This window comes from Musa acuminata, chromosome BXJ3-4 (assembly GCF_036884655.1).
Source record: "Musa acuminata AAA Group cultivar baxijiao chromosome BXJ3-4, Cavendish_Baxijiao_AAA, whole genome shotgun sequence".
NCBI classification, from domain to species: domain Eukaryota; kingdom Viridiplantae; phylum Streptophyta; class Magnoliopsida; order Zingiberales; family Musaceae; genus Musa; species Musa acuminata.
The window spans coordinates 35,280,001-35,299,153 of NC_088352.1; the positions used below are offsets into that span (position 1 = coordinate 35,280,001).

Below are 19,153 nucleotides of genomic sequence, written 5' to 3' on the forward strand. Positions count from 1 at the left end.
ATTTCAGTTTTGAAAAGGCTTATGTTCAAAAGCTTCATCTTCAAACTGGGTAATACTGAAGTCACATGTATATGGTGCACTTAAGGAAGCTAAAAAATCACCTTTTTTTTTTGTTTTAGATGAAGATATGCTATTAAAATTTCCATCACCATCGCTAATCTACATTGTCAAATATAAATGAAACTTGATTGGAGATCTTGCAGGATGATAATAAGAAGGCCATCGATTTATTTCTCCTAGTTGTTTTACTCTCGGACTATATCTCTAGAAATGCTGTGTAAGTTTGAATGCTTGACCTCTTTCATTCAGCTTTTCCTTGCTGTATCATGCAAATTCTTCTTTTTTTAAGTTTCTGTTGGTGTAGGGGCTAATCCATAGCAATTTCTTGAGCCTGTTAAAAAAGTCAAGAGCAAAAAGAACTGATGAAAACAAAATAAAAAGTAAGATGGCTTTTCCAATCGGACCGTCCAGGATGGATGTCCACAATTTGCAACTTAAAGCATGAAAGGGTTTTAGATTAGCTATGATTCACTGTTATGTGGCTATTCTGTGAAATAGCAGTTTAAAAATTAGATATTTCTCTGAGGTTTTCATTGAATAATGTGTGCTATAAATTATTGCACTAGAAACAAGTGATATGGTTTTATAGTAATGGTTTCAGCTATTAAAATTTGTCTAGGCACTATTATGCACTTAAAATTTGCCTTTTACTAGTGCTAAGTTGGTACTGCTACACTAATTTGTGCAAAATCATATTAGATGTATAAAATAAAGATTATTCTTAGGTGAAATGGTCAGTGCACTAGATTTTCATATAGCCCTTTTGCCCTTAAAATTCCTTGTGGGTCTGTCGCTACTTGGAAGATAAACTGGAAGAATAGTTGTAGTTAACTTGTGCCTTTTTATATATTCAATACTTCATACATGTAATTTTGCATGAGATCTTGTTTCCGAGTAAAAAAAAGTAAAAACAGCAAATAACCTTCTGAACCATTGGTAAAGCATATCATCCGCATGCAGATCCTTAGTTACTCGGAAACCATTGGTTTCCTCAGAAAAGACCTGCCTATATTTCCTAGCAGAATTTGCAAAAATATATGCTGGTCGCTTTGAATTTCTGTAGATATGCACAAAATCTATATCTCAAAATGATTTAAACAGTTTGAGACCATTAGTGATAGCGTTCTTAATTTTCCATCTTTTCTGTAGCGTGCCTTATGGCAGCCTCCTGCACACCCAGGACAACTGCAGCCTCAGAATTAACTGCAGAGAGTTTTGTGATATCATACCCAGTTATGCCGACTCCGAATGAGATTGAACAGGGACAGTTTGTTCATTTGTGGCAAATCTACATTAAAACTTGTTGCCTTGATAATCAGTTTGCACCGTCAGAAAAGAAAGAAAACTATACACTTTTCCTGCTTTACAGAGACGGATTTTAGATTTATGGGTACTGATGTTCACAGTGTTACTGTTCTTATGCACATATCACCTAAACTTGTTAAAAGTTCTGTACAATGGGTTGATCTTGTACATCTTTACCGGTTGTCATTTTGAGGCCCACTTTCGCTATAATTTTATTCGACAAGTTATTGCTTGTTCGTGTTACTAAGTCTATGTGCTGAATTTACCCTACAGACTATAAGGAGCAAGTGCTTTGCCAAGTGCATCACAAAGCCTGGAACAAGCTTGAGTGGAAGTGAGAGCAGTTGCATCTCGCGTTGTGTGGATCGCTACATCGAGGCAACTGGTATCATCAGTCGAGCTCTTTTCAGTTCACCTCGTTAGTTCCAAGCATAGCTTAATTTGGTCAGTGAGCTTGGTGATCATGAGCCACCCCTACAAGGCTATGCATCCATTACTTGTTTTGCAACTTTGACTTTACCTTCCATCCTATATCTCATTTCTTGTTGTTAATCCCAGAGGTAAATTGTGGGCATTGTTGATTCGCTGAAAGTTTGTATCTTGTCACGAAGTCGGAGACAATTTTAAAGACATTATTCCAACAATTTATCATGATGTCATGTTTTCTTATATTCTTGGATTCTTTTTCCAGGCCATGCAGTTCACTGCCTGATGTGCCTGCCATCTTAAGATCTTTCTTGTTAAAACTTCTATCATGCAACTATGTCTCTCACACTCGCATCTCAAATGGAATGTTTAACTCATATAGCTTTTATTGTGGTGTGGATGGCCACCAAAGCCAACATTCTCGTGGGAGAACAAAAACTCGAAGTTAAATATAGGTTTGACTCTGCCACAGAGGAACCATCCTTACCTAGCTTTACTTCTGATGTGACCCAATTTAATTTATGGGCCGTTCATCGAGAGCCCAATCACTTCATCCTTTGCCAAATAGACGAGCTTTATTCAACTTGGACCGACACCCAAGTTTGACCTCATCATCTGACTGTCTTTATTATCCTTGTTAGGATAAGAGTGGTTCTTTGTAAGGAAGGTTTCATCCTTGATATCAATTCGACTACGCTCTAGAATGATGCAGATCGGTGTGTTATGCAACTATTATCATGCTGTAGAAATGTTTCGAGAGCCCCTTTTTAGCACGTATATATAATGTTCTTTTATTACAACGATGGAGAATGTCGTAACGCTCCTTATTGTAGATGATGCAATCTCACTTCGTCTCCTCGATGCCTGTTCGATTCCCCTCAGCGTTTGAAGAAGTCCAAGCAATGCTCGTCCAGGGCTCTGCTCCAGAACTTGTCGTAGTACTGTTCGTAAGTGTAGCTCCTGTACATGGCCGGACACCCGTCGCCGCCCACGAGCTTCTCCGGGGGGCTGATCACCACGCTGTTGCCGGGGCAAAGGAATGACGCCACCGATATCCTCTCCTTGTCGGAGTTGACCACCGCTCGATGCCGCACGCTCCTATACCTTCCATTGCTTAATGCCTGCATTCACGTATGCACAGCTTTTACCTTGTCTAATTCCTAAACTTTTTTACACAGAGAAGAAGGAAAGGGAAGGGGTGAGCTGATGGAAGTCAAATTCTCGGACCGTAACATATTCAAAAGATGATCACGCAGTCAGAGAAGAGAAAGAGGAGCACAAAGACTCGATATCTCTCGGGGTATTCCAGTCCGGATAAGAACAAGATACTCAGTCTGATAATGGAACAGTGGGGACCGATAACGTGGCATTGTTGACATCTTCTGCTACCTCCAAATGAAGAAGACGTTTAAGAAGAAAATTAAATTCAATCCCTGGAAAATCTCAAGGAGAATTAAGTGATAGTGGGAAGAAAAAGAACAATTTGCTTTTACTTTTCTTTCCCAGGTGCGCAGAAGGATCAAATGATCATTAATTAGGTGGAGACACGGAAGAACACTAAGGCTATGTCTCTCTTTCTTCTGATCATATATGACATTTTATGTGATGAGGGATACCTGCAGTTGGTCAGCGACGTTGACGACCAAGGCGTTGGGTAGGGGACGAACGGCCATCCATCTGCCGTCCTTGAGGACCTGCAACCCCGCCACATTTGGATCCTGCAGAAGAATGGTTAGGACGTTGGGGTCGGTGTGAGCCGGCAAGCCATACGTGAGCTCGGGATCGGGGCACTTCGGGTAGTAGTTCACTGCCATATGTTGTTCCTGCTCGCCGAGCATCTTTTCCAGGTAGTCCTCTTCCAGTTCCAAGCTCAGAGAGATTGCTCCCAGCAGCCGAAACCCTAGTCGACGGACTTCCCTGCAGTAAGCGCTCACCACTTCCCTGAAACACGTACAAAGCAGGAGAGATTGTTTTCTTCCCCTCAAAAGATGGTACTGCATGCAGAGTGCGTAAATAAAATGGTGCATATGACACACATTGCCTTTCTCTACTCACAAGTAGCAATCATATATACATGTAGAATGAAAGGTTTAGTAGACAGTACGTAGATGAGCATATCCAAAGGGCTCAGACATACCATGTGAAGTCACAAGAAGACAGCAGTTGGCCATCCATTGCCTATGGGATACATGAATATGGCATTACATGAAGAAAAAGGGATGGGGAAATCTTACTTGAACGAAGCGGGGTTTGAAGGCCAATCGGGCACGAGCTCCTCAAGCGGATAGCAGTGGAGGCGGAGATAATCCCTCCAGTTGCGGACCGACTCCTTCCTGATGTTGAAGCTCGTCGACAGCCTCATCTTCTTCGTGGTGTCGTCGGAGTAGTACTTCGCCTTCTCTTCCGGTGGGAGGTGAAAGAATTCCGAAGCCACTCCCATCATCTTCTGCATCGAATCCACCGTCACTCCGTGGTTCACTACCTGCACACAGACATACATATATATATGTATAGAGAGAGAGCAGTGAACACTTTGTTAAAGCAGCAGGGAAGTACGAGGTTGCAGACGGCAGGAACGCACCTGGAAGAAGCCGAAAGACCTGCAGGCGTCGGCGACTTGCGCGACGATCTGCTGCTTATCGGGTGAGCCGAGATCGATGATGGGGATGTTGGTGTCGTTGATCACGTCGCGGAGACGAGGCCTTTGTGACTCTGGCCGGACGTAGCTCTCGGGGAGGGAGATGTGGTTGCCGGCCGCGGAGAGCAGTTGGCTTGCCATGGGAGAGTGGGAGAGAGAGAGAGAGAGAGAATGGAGACTCAACACAATTGTTATGGGGTAGTTCCTGAATTGAGGTCCCTTAAAAACCGTCGTACTTTGATCAATCCATTATTCGTATATAATTTAGATCAGAAAATGCGACAGAATTTTTGGCACGATAAAAACCATCGTAGATGATGACGTCAGCAGTAATGACTGCAGACAACACTCCAAACCTATGGGAGGAGTTGAAGCCATACTTGCAATTTAGAGAACGATAAATGTTACTATGATTTGAGGGGTGGCGGGGAAGACCGAGTACTGAGAGTCCAACAATGAACCGAATCAATCGACAGGCGAAATCAAATGCTTGCAAAGGTCAAACACTTGCCAGAAGCAAAATATGACTCTCACGCAATTGAGAGTCCTCTCACTGTTTTTGACTTGATACCATATTATATATATATATATAACATGAAGAATTGCATTGCTTGTCAACGAAAAGGAAATTTCATTTAGTCCACCATTAGGTTTGGAAATGTCTATTGCTCGTCAACGAAAACGAAATTTCATTTATTCGATTAAAAAATTATTGACATAAAAAAAGGTAATTGGTCAAGCAGATTCACGAATCCGGGTTGTGGCAATCGGATCCTGTCGACCGGACCGGGTTGACCATCTTTCCGGGTCGGATGGATTTCGGATGACCCGAGTACGAGATAGGAAGGAAGTGTGCGATTCGGATCCACACCCGACAACCCGACCTCTAGGGCTTTCAGAAGGCGACGAACGAAGGGACGATCGGTCGGGTCGGGCAGCTCATGGAGAGGCTTGACGGCGGTGCAGTGGGGCCTGGTGGTGTATGTCCACCCTTCCATCGCCAACAAGGTCCGCTGCGCCCTTCCCAGCTACTCCTTTAGAAAGCTTTACGCTCAATCTCTTTCTTTATCTGTGTTCTTCATATTTCCATTTTTTCCGTTTCTTGATAGTTTAATCTCTTTGGAAAAAATGTGTATTTTGTTCCCTTTTTTTTCTATTTTATTTATTTCGTCGTATTAATTTCATTTAAAATGTAGCAAGAATAACAGGTATGTAGTTTGGTTGTATTAGGATCGTAATCATACAAGTTAGAGTTTTGAGAAATGTCCATAATGTCACAGCCATCTTGCAAATTCATAAGTGCGTGCCCTAGAAGTTTCCTTGTCAAAATTGTTCGTCAATCACTTGAAACAACAAGACCCATGTTTTGTTTTATCGCAACCAATTTATTGACCATCATGAGGGACCAATCCAAATAAAGTATTGAAAGTATTGGTATAAGAAAATTTTCCTAGACAACACCATGATTATTTCATATTTGAATAATGGAAAGTGCAGGCAGCTATTAGGGACTCCTGTCTGTCTTGAAGCAACTGGAATATCTGTTCTTTCTGGTTGCCTTTTTATCTAAAAGGGAGTATAACAACCTTCTTAGAGTTTCTATGCTATAAACGTAAAGAAATACAGGTCTTGAGTCTCACAACTTTGACGTAACCATTAATTTTTGTTTTAACGCATCGATTAACTTCAAATGAGAGTTTAAAACGGACATTTTATATTTTGGGTATTTGTATTTTGTTTGATGCACTTGAAATAATATTTAGACAAAGTCATTAGTTGTTCTTTATGATTGATGACTTTTTGATCGGAGCTAAACATTTGATTTTCCTATAGCGGTGGAAGGAAGCATAATGAGCAACTTTGATTATTTAAATATGATGAAGATGATTAGATGGGATAACATTGAAGATACTAGGTTATTGTATATATGTGTATATTTCATGCAATTATATCTCTACTTATAAACTTTGGAGCTGAATTGAACTTTATGGTTTGCTATCCTAGATTTATTATTATCTTAAGAAAAAATATGTTGACTTCTTGTATATAGTAATTTCTTGCTCTTCGTTTGGTTGTACAATTTCTTCTTGAATTTCCTTCTGTTTTCCTTATAAACCAACTAAAAAAGTTTAGGAATGAAACCCCAAAAGAAGCTTTAGCATATGTGAATATCTGTGGATCTATGATCCCTCCCATGCACGACACGCAAACACGCCTAAGCAAAAACAGGAAGAAACTATAACTAACTATCAAGATCCTGCTTTCATGTGCCTTTCAAGTGTTTATTTCTTACTGTTCTATGAAAATATTACTCTAGCTGTGCAGCTATCATCCTGCATATGCACAATTCTGATGTGTGGAACTAGATTTTGGATATTTTAGGTTACTTATTGTGAATACTATATTTAATCATGACATATTACCTCTTGATCTTTTCGTAATCCTTTTGGATATACTGCTGTGATCACAAATATTGGTATATCCTTTATTCAAACCTGTTGCAAGTACTTCAATACACATGAGAGGGAAGGATGAGTTCCAAAAATGTTTCAACAGCATACTATTCTTATTCTTTTTCTTTGACAGATATGATGAAATATTTGATGGCGTGATATTGGCTTATGAAACTGATATTCCTAGAAAACGTGCAAAGATCCTTTCGGGTCTAAGTCTATACTTTGGAGTTAAGTGAAAGCAAATTTACTGCTTTTTCCTCCTCGGCCAAACATGTTATTAGGTAAAAGTACATCATCATGCTATGGATCATGCTACTTTTATGCCCATACTTATTTTGTGTCCAAGCATGTTGCTTTATGCTGAGTCTCTCTTGTAATCAGTTTGTATGGCAGCCTGAGCCATTCTTGCAAGAAGGGAAGTAAGTTGATATATGTTTATGCCTGATTCCTAAAGAAGCTGTTGAGACAAGGGGGAGCAGATCAAGGAAATGTAATCTGTAGAAGAAAAATTCTTAAAAGAGCTTTTAATATCATGAGGACCATTTTGAGCTTGTACCAAACTGCATTATTTGGTCGGTTTACATCATGATACAGCCACCCCTTATGCACAAGGCTAGCACCATCATTCTAAAGAATTTTCATGTAAATATTCTGATATTATGAGGGTGTATTGTGTCAGTTAGGCGATGATAAGTTCGTCGTGTTATGAAATACTCATTTACCCTGTTATTGTGTTTGGCAAAGTGCTTTAGACATTTAGGGCATATTTGGGCACACATTTGTATTTTTTAATGTGCATTTGGAGAAAGAGGTTTATGTGAATATGTAATTGTGGAATGCATTGAGTGTCTGATAAAAAATAGATGAAAACTGAATCTTAAATGTGTATTGATGTAAGTGTATTTCAAAAGTCCATTGAATATTAGGTGTCAAATTTACCCATCTAACATTTTTAATATTTATTCAAAAGTGAATACATATTTTTGTATTAAAATTTATAAGTAAATAAATAAACGGTGTATGTAATCTTAGAAAAAATTTCATATGGCCTAGATGCATAATAAATAAAAAATATAATCATATAAATGAATGTAAAATAACATTTGCAAATAAATAAATAAGATTTCACCTTATAAAAGAAATAAATCATGTTGGTTTCTTGTAAGAGGAGTCGATGGACTTGTGAGAGCCTAAGAGGAGAGTCGGCGATGGCAAAAATCAAGAGAAGGGGAGAGGAAATAAGAGTTAGGGATTCTACTATATAGTGATAATCTTGTAATTTGAGAGAATGTCATAGGATACTTTGGGAAATCTAAAAAATTTCATTAGTATCCCACAAATGCTGAAATACTAATGCTATCTTGAGGTAATATCAGTATTTGAGTATTTGCAATGCAGCATCTAGGTCAAATGCCATTTGAAAAAATTTACCAAGCATCAATTCACATTTGAAATGTGCATTGGGCCCTCAATGCACATTTTGAATGTGTTCCCAAGTACACCCTTAGACTCTCTCCTAATCTTACTAGTGCAGTAATGCTATGGCCTGTATGTTGCACATGCAATTGGAATGTGAACATTTTTAACTTATTGATCATACGAGGAATCAAAACTTTGAAACTAAGTTATGTTGCTTAAAGAACAAAATGACATGATACTTTATTCCACCTTGGAAAATTTCTGATGTCACACTTCTCTCCAAAATCCTTCTCTTTAGTGCTTGGGAACATTGCTGAGTGGCAACTAACATTGGAACAAACTAAAATGAACATGTTTTCCTCAGCATGAGTGTTCATAGTTTTTATTGTGTCCTCTTTGGCATATGTCAGTCCATATCAACTCTTCAAGTCATGGTAGCAAAATTAACGCATTGATATATGCACTTGAAGGTTGTGGGACAATATGTCGACATCAGTAAATGTAGAAGAATTCTAATTTGTAGTTGCACCTGATAATGGGACACCACAATTATAATTTAGATGTAGCTCCAATTTATGGCTGGTTAAATGGTGAGATTTATTTGTGATATGACTTTCATGCTTCCTAGTCATATGGATAGGAATTGTTGCTACCTCTCTAGGTTTGGGCTTATTTTTGCTGTGCATATCAAACCAGCATAAAGTGTTAATGGACTTCCTTTTCCGACACTTCAGCGTGGTAGATAGGTATATGCTTCTATACAGAGCTCATTTTTCACCATGCCTTCATTAAAGTAGATGGCTTTAGTTTTGATATTATATGACAACAATTGTCTCTGTCATCTTTTGCTACTGGTTGCTTAATCTATTCTGATGTTTGTTGACTTTGTTTTCTTTTTATCAAGAAAATTTAGTAATATAAGATTAATATCTGATTACACAGAACTAGGCAGTTCTTCTATTGTAATAAACAATATGGTAATATGATGGATCATAGACCCACAGAAACTGTAGTAATATGACAAAGAAGAACTGATTGCTCTCTTGCAACTCATGACATGTTTATTAGCGCTAGGCTCAAGTCTTTCTTCTTTATTTTCACTCCTATTCTGTCATAACACTTGTTCTAGATTTTCGTATGAAAGAAGTTGCAGAAGTATCCGAAAAATAAAAATAACAAAACTTTGCCTGGAGTTGGTAGAACTTGAAACTTCGCCTTTAGTAAAATTTACTTCTCTGGAGATGCCTTAACATCACGGTATGTCATTTATTTTTCTCATCCCTCATGTTTCACTCGTCCACTTTGTATCAGCCGACGAAGGTATCCTTCTATATTCAGCCAATATGTTTTTCCATTTTCTGTAGCATCTATGCTAGTCAAAATTAAGAGGAAGAGCATAAAGATTGTTCAGTGGAATAAAAGTGTCAAACATGATTAAGGCTGGGTAATTATAGGTATTTACTCACTTTTTTCTTTGACTCCTCTGGGAGCATGTGACTTTGTGAATAAGTAGGGTGTATCTGACATGCTAACACTGTACCGATGTTGGAGATGCTGAAAGTGTTCACATACCACGACAAATGAGTATTTCCATGCTTCAATGTTTATTAAGAAAAGGCTCAATACTAACATATGGGACAGTTGACTATAACGATATTGAGCCATGCAGTTTGGACTGACTATACTGTAATGGTATTGTGTGATACAGTTTGGATGAAGAAATACTTAACAGATCTGGATCGTTGGTTCCGCCTGACACTGGATGCATCCGAGGGTTCTCTTAACATGGTGTAGAAGATGGACCACATATGGGCAGGTGTGATTGTGTTCATCTAATAATGGTTCCATTTGTTTACTTGCAATGATTGAATCCTCATTGCCATATATAACCAATCTTTGTAGTTTGTAACACCTTGGCCACGCTGAAACGTCATGATTGCATCACTTCATTATTATATTGTTAATATAAACATGAGATGTTGATAATAGAGGAAAATCAGCTTTATTTTTTTATCAAACAATTCAAAACCATCGTTTATTAAGTTATTTGACAGAATTTTGTTTCTCAGTTGCCATCTTATTACTAATTCTATGTGAAGTTACATTCTAGAATATATGAAGAAGTTTGAAGAGGCTAAAGGATGTTGGGAGGGAGCTGCAGGTAGAAGCTACCATCCAGTCGGTTGAAGACAAGCTACTGAATTCGCCGCACCCACACAAGTCTAGAAAATAGACTCGTGAAAGATCAGAATTCTTCAGAGGGGCCTCTTTCTGGTGCAGTATCGATCGTGCAAGACGAAATACATTTGACAAAGTCTCATTGTATTTTGTGAAATGCTGGCTGGCTGCCCGGGCAAGAGCACACAGTGGTGGCACAGTTTTGAGTTTATTTTTTTTCCGAGGGGTAGATTGGTTTGAGGCTTTTGGTTTTCCGGTATATGGTGCACATCATCAGTCTTCTTGTTTCCATAAGAAAGCCCGGTAAATCGCTGGGGAAAATGTGTTTTAAAGTTTCTTCACCAAACTCTCGAACAAATTATAGTTTCTGGTTATTGTACGATACTGGCAATTGTTGGTTGGGCATGTCAATCATCTTGAAATGGCAAAAATGATGCATTTATCATCTTTGATCCCTCCCCATCAGCAATAATCACTTCCCATATTGTTGTGCTACTGCTTGCAGATGGGTAGATTAGTGCTGCACATTTGAGTTCTTTAGTCACCCAACTTTACTGGGTATTACTCGTGAAACGTTTGCTTGAAGTCACAGATGCAACATTACTTTGTCGCTGGCAATGGCAACGACAGGAACAAGTTCTAAGGTCTTGTGAAAGAAATAGTTCAGGGATCCTTGAGACTCTGTAGAACCGATGCATGGCTGTGAAGTTCCTATTGCCATCGGGACGACTCTGATAACTCTCGCGGTATCAATGCTGGAAACTGAAAACCTTCAAGCAGAAGAAGGCGATGGATGGATGGCACAACTTTAGCATAGCAGCACAGGATGTTTGTTCTACACCAAGTAGGGCAGTTTCTCGAGACGTCCGTCGACAAGTACTACAAAGTGCACAACAATAGCAACCAGGCACACTTGCAGACGCGTACTACTACGGGTGGCTTCTTCTTCTTCTTCTTCTTCTTCTTCTTCTTCTTCTTCTTCTTCTTCTGGTTCATCGGTCATGGCACCCAACCCAGCATGAAATTGTTCTCTCCTGCTGAGTTCCTGGGCATCGCCACGACTTCGGGAGGAACAAACTGGTGATACCTGTTGAGGAATCACGTCGTGCGCGATCATACAAGCGAAGCTAAAGACCATGTTCTCCGGATCTGCATGCCAACATAGATTGGGGAGATGGAAGGAAGAACTCATACCCTATCTGCAGCGTGGGTTCACGATCCATCCCGCTGGATTGCAGCGGCTGCACGGGGAACGCGTTGCCGCCTGCGGTTGCGTCAGAGCACCATGGCCCTTGAAGAGCTCTGAAGGTGGCACCTTCTGCCTCGATCTGGCAACACAAAAAAAGGGATTTCTGCAGTCGTTGCAGGTTTCATCGTTGGTGTAAGAAGGAACGTACCTGCTCTTTCAGCTGCTTGTTTATTTCTCCAAGATGACGCTCCTTCCATCACAAAAACAACAATATGGATTACTGCCAATCGACGGAGATATAAGAGCATTCGAAAGAAAAATGAGGCATCATTCATCCACCACATTCGCTTGCTATTTATTCATGCCGAAAATGCCAGAAGATTTCGGGTCGTGGAAATTGATCCAGCTGAAAGCTAAATTATCAAATAAGCTGAATGCATAGTGTTTTCATGTACGCATTTCAAGAAGTAAAAATAAAAATAAAGGATAGTTCACTAAATAATCTTCAGTTAAAGAAATAGCAATGTCGATTGTGTTTTCATCTATGCGTTTCAACAAGAAAAAGGAAGAGTTTACTTCCATCTTCAGTCAAATAACAATGCGATGCAAGATTAAAGAAAGGATCGAGTGTTGCTTACTTTCTTCCGTAGTTCTTCCATCTGGTCCAGCATCAACTGAGTCTGCACTTGAGAATTCTTGATTATTAAGCATGTATTCGACAATTTAAGAGCATAATAAGAGCATAAACAAGATATCACACCTTCTCTCTCTCTCTCTCTCTCTCTCTCTGAGTGTGTGTGTGTGTGTTTTAGTAGAGTTACTTGTGGCTTCTTCTAATTCTTGCCATAGAGCTTAAACAGTTTTCTTTTCTTTTTCTATGTTAGGCCTTTGAAATATGATGAAACCATAAGCTAGTTTCAAGTTCCTGATGTGTTATTGCCATGATAGTCATCAACCGCTTGGCAGAAAAGGCCTCCTGCATCATCATCACTTCATTAGATGTCTCAAGGATGAGATTTTGAGTTGTGCTGTAAGACAATCTCCTCAAGTTCTTTTGACTGACTTCTTGACTGGTTACAAAGTATCCTAATCATTGGGATGTCTTCCCGGAGGCAGAAAATTGATCATTTGTGTTATGGGCTGGTTCATTACAAGCTTCATGAACCGAAAAGAGGCAAGCTTTGGTTCCAATGTTATCATGAAGAAGAAAGTCATCGATAAGTATCATGATTATGAATTAATCACTATATTCTTAGTAAAAGAACAAAATTCAGTATCTTCGAATCTAGCTGTCTTGAACAAATTCTAGAGTATCAAAAATTATCCTTTATGGGGTGAGCCCGCATGGTTTTACTCATCAGGGTTCTCAATTTCGATATGTACAATTCGGTATGGGCAATGCGTACTAATCCGAGAGGATATCGGTGCATGGACCATCTTCTATCGGGTAATACCAGTGTTTTGACTGATACCAAGGCGTATCGATTGATACTGAGGTGTCTCGATCGATACTGCCCCAGATTTTGACCGGTATCGAGGCATACTGATCGATACGCCTTGACGTGATAGATGAAAGTATTTTTAAGATTTTATGGTATATCATCGATACGCCCTAGCGTAATGACAATACGTACTGTACCGAGCTCTACTCGGTATGTCGATACGGACCGGTATTCAAAACTATGTTACCCATCCCAAAAGGTGTCTTTGAGAGTCGAGGGTGATACCGGTGCTTGTAAGCCCCGAAAGGATTGTTCTCTTAGCAAGAATATATAATTCTTTCAATTCCACCCTTCTGCTACCTTGAGAAAAAGAAAAGCCCCTCATTTTATGGAAAAAAGTCTGTCATTGGGCAGCCGTTCAAATAGTGCATTTTGAAACCCTAAACCATCCTCATTTACTATTGCTTAGTTCTGATGTCTATGAACATTTTCATACAAATCTTATTTTTATCGTTTAGAGGAATGTGTTTCTGAAGGATACATTTAGTCATGCCAAAGCTAGATCGAAACATGTAGGAGGTGTCATCGTTCACTTGTCTTTGAGGAGATCAAAGGAAACTAAGGTTTGCTGCTGGGAATACCAAATGACAATCCAAGTAATCAGACTAGGAAACTGCCACAATTATATTTGATGCTTCTCTATTCGCATAAATGAGTGTCTTATGTGATCGAAACTCTTGAGTAATTCAAACTCAAAAAGAAAGAAACCCTATGGAACATTTAGGATCTGTACATCACCTTTCTTTGCCGGGCCTGTGAGAGTGCAGATTCAAGCTGTCTTTCCAGTTGTTGCAATTCCTTCACACTCAGTGGACCGAGGTCTTCCCCAAGCAAATGCCTTCACATAATAATATGCAGCTTCTATGTTAATCGGTGTAACTAAATAGCACTTTACGTTGATCATAATTTATAGATGATCGAATCGGAAGTTTGATTTGGCAAAAAGGAGATCAAGCAAAAATGTGTTGCTGCTGGATAGAAGGAGAACCTCTGGGAGCGTTGCAGGGACTCGAACCTTGTCTTCAACTTGGCCATTTCTTGGTACCAATTCTACAATGTGGTGCAAATGACTAAGCATCATGTCTTCTAATAGGCAAATAAAGGAACTCTAATTGCTTGATTATATTGCAACACAAGGAGAGCAGCAAGTGTGAAAGTAGATTACATATTTACATTCATATATGTGAGACTAGGGTTCTCTAAAATCATATCTCATGACAACCTTCCTCTCAAAGCAATTAGGATAGCATATATGTACAAGAAATCTGGCAACAGCTTTATTATGAAAGTAGATGAAGATAAAAGGAGTGCTAAGATCAAAGAAAGAACATGGTTCCCACTATACTCAGAAATGCTGTAACATAAAATCCACATGTACTTTACGACTATAGAAACATAAAGAACTAATGTGAAATTTATTAATATGGAAATTATATACCTCCTATCATTATTGTTGAGAATTTTGCCAATAATTTTTCTTAGTATTTTGACATTTCTTGGCTCACGACTCTGATGATAAAGAAAATTCTTAAAATAGAGATGAAGCCATTTATATATAGACGCTCTACCATCAAAAATATTTTTCTCTATCACCATCGACCTCTATAATGTTCAAAGATTAATTCAAATTCAAAATATTTAGACCATCATGAATGAAGAAATTTAATGAGAACGATTACATACATATGAAAGAAAACCCAACATGTCACCTGAATCCTTAATTTGTACCACTCTTATGTTTTGGAATCGGATCGTCTAGTTTCGAGGGGCATGCAAATTTGCAGTTCTATTCAACTTTAGGGCACGAAATGATTAGCGTCATTAGCATAATTCTTTCACATTGTCAAAATAGTTCTTGATGCAAAATGTCATCAAAATAATATAAGAGAATGAAAATGGTCACAAAATATTTGACATGATGGAAACCCGAAATGCCAAAGAACACAAACCTGTGCTTCACGATTAGCAACGTTAGAATCCTGGGATGTGTAACAGCAACGTTGATATCGCTCTAATGTTTTGCTTGTTCTACAATGTAATCAATTCAACAGGACATTATCAATGATAAGTGTGATGATAAGGCCATAAATGAAAACAAAGTTCAGTAAATTAAATGGAGAGGAAACACAGATCATATGGTAGCTTCAAAGACTCCATGCAAATCCAATGTGCATAGTTGCATGAAATAAAATGTATAACATGGTCTTCTCTTTACCTCCTGCCACAAGTAAAATTGTCATATACCATAATACTATAACATGGACAATGATAAGTTGCATTAATTGTCATATGTATAACTCAAAAGGGTTCTACAAAGGAATGACAAGAAATAAACTAAAAATTAGGATTATGTTTTTTGTAAAGAAAATCACAAGATTTTTCTTTCTAAGTAAAAAAAAATGTATAAACATTTCCTTGCGTTAATATACGACAATAAATTGGGTTTATTCAATATTAATGATGGTCATCAATCATGAGAATGAAATACAACCTTGACATTTCAATTTTTTTTTTTGGAGAATAATCTTCCAAATTTATGATCCCATTGAGGTTTGGAGAAACAAAATATGCTATCTTTTTAACACACATATATTCACATTATAGATGAACACATTATGAATGCCTAGAAAGTATGCCCACTTCTCAAATGAGAGGGATTATAAAGGCAATATCTTCCACATGTATAATCAGAAATAAAGTATTAGCTGAAAAACTCAATTGGAAATATTGACAAACATTTTCCAAAACTCAAATGTATGATTTGAGCGCTGACTGACCATTTAGAGAACACCTCTCATCCCTACTCAAGTTCTACATAAATATAATTGAAAATAATTGAAAAGAGGCATGACACCATAAGGTCAAAGTTTTACTTTTGCTAAAACTTTCTTTTTTGTTTTTTTACTGTTAAATTGCTAGATTTGGAATTATCAACTCTTTGCTCACTTATTCCTATGTTTAGATGGTAGCATCCTTGGCTGTTCTTTTTGCTTCATACATCATTAAAATTTTACATGCTAAAATTTAGAACCCATTAAGAAAATTAGTAGCTTCATATAGCAATGGTGCACATAACAAGATTAAGGACTGATGAACAATCTTACCCTCATTAAAATCATGAAACCAATTGAATGTTGAGATTAAGTGTCTCAATGACATATGTGAGAAATCATATGTGACCTAGGCTTGAGCATGATTAAGCAAATCAAAAACTTGACGAACTTACCGGTTCAATCACAAAGCAACAAGTAGAAGGACAACTAGGAAGATGAGGTGAAACTAAAAGAAGAATGAATGTTAAACACTATTTATAAGGATCATGCTTTTGCATAATTAAAATTAATTTATCAAAAAACAAGATATCATTACAATGTGTACATTGTATTGTAGCCTTTGTTCATAGGAATATGTAAAAGTTCAATTGTCTCCATGTTTTTGTACAATAATTTTAATGTTATCCTAATTTCTTTATATCTTTTTGAATCTCAACACTACAGCTATTGGGATACTTGGATATTTGACTTGAATAAAATCCTACTTACCATATGACAAAAAATTAAAGATCTATGTACTTGTGAACAAAAATGATATTTGGTTGCCTTCTAGATGAGAAGTTTGTTTACTTCAAGAAACTTTCAAGCTCAAGAGTTATGTTTGATCAACAGATGAAGATGAGATAATCATGATTCCACCCAAGGATTATTCTTCATGGACAATTACCTTGTTGTAGTGGTTGACTATATTAACTGTGTCATTCAACTGTTTGATTAACATCTGACTAGTCTTGTATTTCTGAATTTAAAATTGTAATACTTTATGTGCCTGAATTTGAGTTTATTTTGGACTATCATCATCAGATTTCCCATGCATTCACTTTACATCTTTTTTCATTCCTTTCCTATCATTTCTATCTTCTTCTTCTTCTTCCTACCAAATCACTCTATTTTTGCCTTCTCACAACTGATATAAACACAGTAATACTAAGAACTGATTCTTTAGCTTATAGATCTGTCCTTGTGAATGTTCATCTCAAAGCTTTTCACTTAGGGGTAGGTCCTTGTGCACACAACACAGTGCTTGTTTGACTCATTGTGTACACAAAGCTTGGGAGATAGTCTAATGTTTGTTCACTCTTTCATCTTCACAATAAAAAAATAGAGATCCAAGTGCAACAACTACATGTTTATTTTACTTGAAAGGACTCCTCTAATGTTCTTAAGTGAAAGGCGATGTTTTCTCAAAACATGCTTCCTTGCCTACTTGCTAATGGTTGAATTGCAATCAGTTCTTAGACCCAAGGAAAAGCAAGTAGGATATATGTACCTTACATGACAATCATATGTAGATGAGTATGCTGACATTTAACATCTGAAGATCTGCATAAATATGTCATCATTATCTACGATCTAAAAATCCGAGACTCGAAAAGAGAAACTCAACAAAGAAAATAAGAACCAAGAAATCCCAAGAAAAGAAGGGTTGAGATCCTTAAGGATTCGAAGCAGGCACGTGTGTGGATCGAGTTGACAAATCCATGGAGAGAAAGCACAAACTGGCTTAAATGGATGGTAGAAAGAGAGAGAGAGAGAGCTGTTCCTCGTTTCTTTTCCTTGGGGAACTCATCCTTCCAGTGATCCAAGGGCTACGTTTAGGGTTTTTAGAGATTTGAGATCTGGGTGACCAGAGCTAACACAAGAAGGGTAAAAGGAAAGGCGAGAAAAGCCGGGGATCCAAAAGGTAATGGCAGATGATGCCATAAATAAGAGAAATGAAGGGCTAAAGAAAGATCGACCATTTCTTACGTCCAGACCTGCTCAGTCTCTTCCAACAAAGACATGAAGCAGAAAATAGGATCCACTAACTTTTCGTCAATCCTCCTCCTCCTTAGCATAGAAATGGCAAGGATCAATCCTCAGATGAGTATCCATGCCAACACTAGAATCAACCTGCATCAGTACTATGAACACGCCGCAGAACCAGCTGAAAAGGTTAAAGCCATCGCAGATCCAGCGTAGATCTATGGGTTAAGGACCGAAAGTGAAGGCGATCAGCGAGAGAGAGCGTGTGCTGGTGGTGTACCCAACGCTGCCGAACTCGTAGACCTTGCCGCGGCTGGAGAAGATGATGAGCGCGACCTCGGCGTCGCAGAGGACGGAGAGCTCGTACGCCTTCTTCAGCAACCCGTTCCTCCGCTTGGAGAAGGTGACCTGCCGGTTGATCTTGTTCTCGATCCTCTTCAGCTCCACTCGTCCCCTCCCCATGTCGTCCTTCCCCTCCCACACTTCCTCTCCTCTTGCTTTGCGTTGATGCTGTGTTGGAGAAGAAGAGAATATAATTATGGTTGGGGGATGAGAGAATATTAGAGGTGACAGTGATAGGGCACGACAACTGTTGCCTATCCCTTTCCACATTGTTTCTTATCCCATCATCGTCGTCGAGCCAATTGCTTCTCATCTTAACCCACAAAATGTAGCACACCGTCTGCTCCTTAAACGCTCGTCTTCCACAAATAAGCTCACTTAACCTTCCTTAAGATCCGAAGGTATTAGAGCGAGAAGGAGACAGAAGTGCAGGTATGACGCTTCTGAGATTACTAGGTTGAGGTGATCATGTCCTACGGAAGAGGAGGGGTCGCGCTACGTGTCGCGCGCTACACGCATCCTATCATGTCAGCGTGAAGCATCGGGCCGTCGGTTGGTCAGCTTTTACGTACCCGAACGATATTTATAGGATTACGTGCTGCAATGGCCATCTCAAATAATACGACAGCCTATCACGTAAGAATGAATCCTGGGACGAATATACTGCTCCTCGGCTTAAATGACGCCATTGAAGTAGTAGGAGAAGTAATGTTGGGTTCTCGGTTTGTGCTCGCGATATCCATCACTAGATGTGCAGCGAGAAATAATGAGAGAGAGAGAGAGAGAGCAGATGGTTGCTGGTGGCAAGTCTTTCCCATGGCTTGCTTTCTCTTTTGGCA

General features: G+C 38.7%; 3 protein-coding genes and 1 long non-coding RNA gene across 4 annotated transcripts in view; 2 read left to right on the forward strand and 2 right to left on the reverse strand.

The window, feature by feature from the left end:
- LOC135635763 (mitochondrial import inner membrane translocase subunit Tim13-like) overlaps positions 1-2,034 on the forward strand; it is a 2,854-nt gene extending 820 nt beyond the window's left edge. The window contains exon 2 of the mRNA XM_065147064.1: positions 1,639-2,034. Coding sequence (XP_065003136.1) covers positions 1,639-1,788 — 150 coding nt within the window. The 3' untranslated portion in view covers positions 1,789-2,034. The remainder of the gene's footprint in view (positions 1-1,638) is intronic.
- Positions 2,035-2,597: 563 nt separating this feature from the next.
- On the reverse strand, positions 2,598-4,570 carry LOC135635501 (flavanone 3-dioxygenase 2-like). The gene is made up of 4 exons (XM_065146605.1): positions 4,373-4,570; positions 4,026-4,273; positions 3,408-3,732; positions 2,598-2,912 (listed from the first exon to the last, which is right to left on the reverse strand). The coding sequence occupies exons 1-4, from the start codon at positions 4,568-4,570 to the stop codon at positions 2,670-2,672; spliced, it is 1,014 nt and encodes a 337-aa protein (XP_065002677.1). The 3' UTR covers positions 2,598-2,669.
- Positions 4,571-5,307: 737 nt separating this feature from the next.
- LOC135635824 (uncharacterized) lies at positions 5,308-10,934 on the forward strand. Its single transcript, XR_010495744.1, has 4 exons — positions 5,308-5,437; positions 7,016-7,166; positions 7,267-10,120; positions 10,415-10,934. It is a non-coding gene; the product is annotated as an uncharacterized LOC135635824 (long non-coding RNA).
- A 342-nt stretch (positions 10,935-11,276) lies between these two features.
- LOC135636077 (agamous-like MADS-box protein MADS3) lies at positions 11,277-18,483 on the reverse strand. Its single transcript, XM_065147626.1, has 8 exons — positions 18,253-18,483; positions 15,123-15,201; positions 14,162-14,223; positions 13,912-14,011; positions 12,310-12,351; positions 11,880-11,921; positions 11,677-11,810; positions 11,277-11,569 (listed from the first exon to the last, which is right to left on the reverse strand). Exons 1-8 carry the CDS (start codon positions 18,432-18,434, stop codon positions 11,482-11,484), a joined length of 729 nt encoding a protein of 242 aa, XP_065003698.1. The 5' UTR covers positions 18,435-18,483; the 3' UTR covers positions 11,277-11,481.
- Between the last annotated feature and the right edge of the window lie 670 nt (positions 18,484-19,153).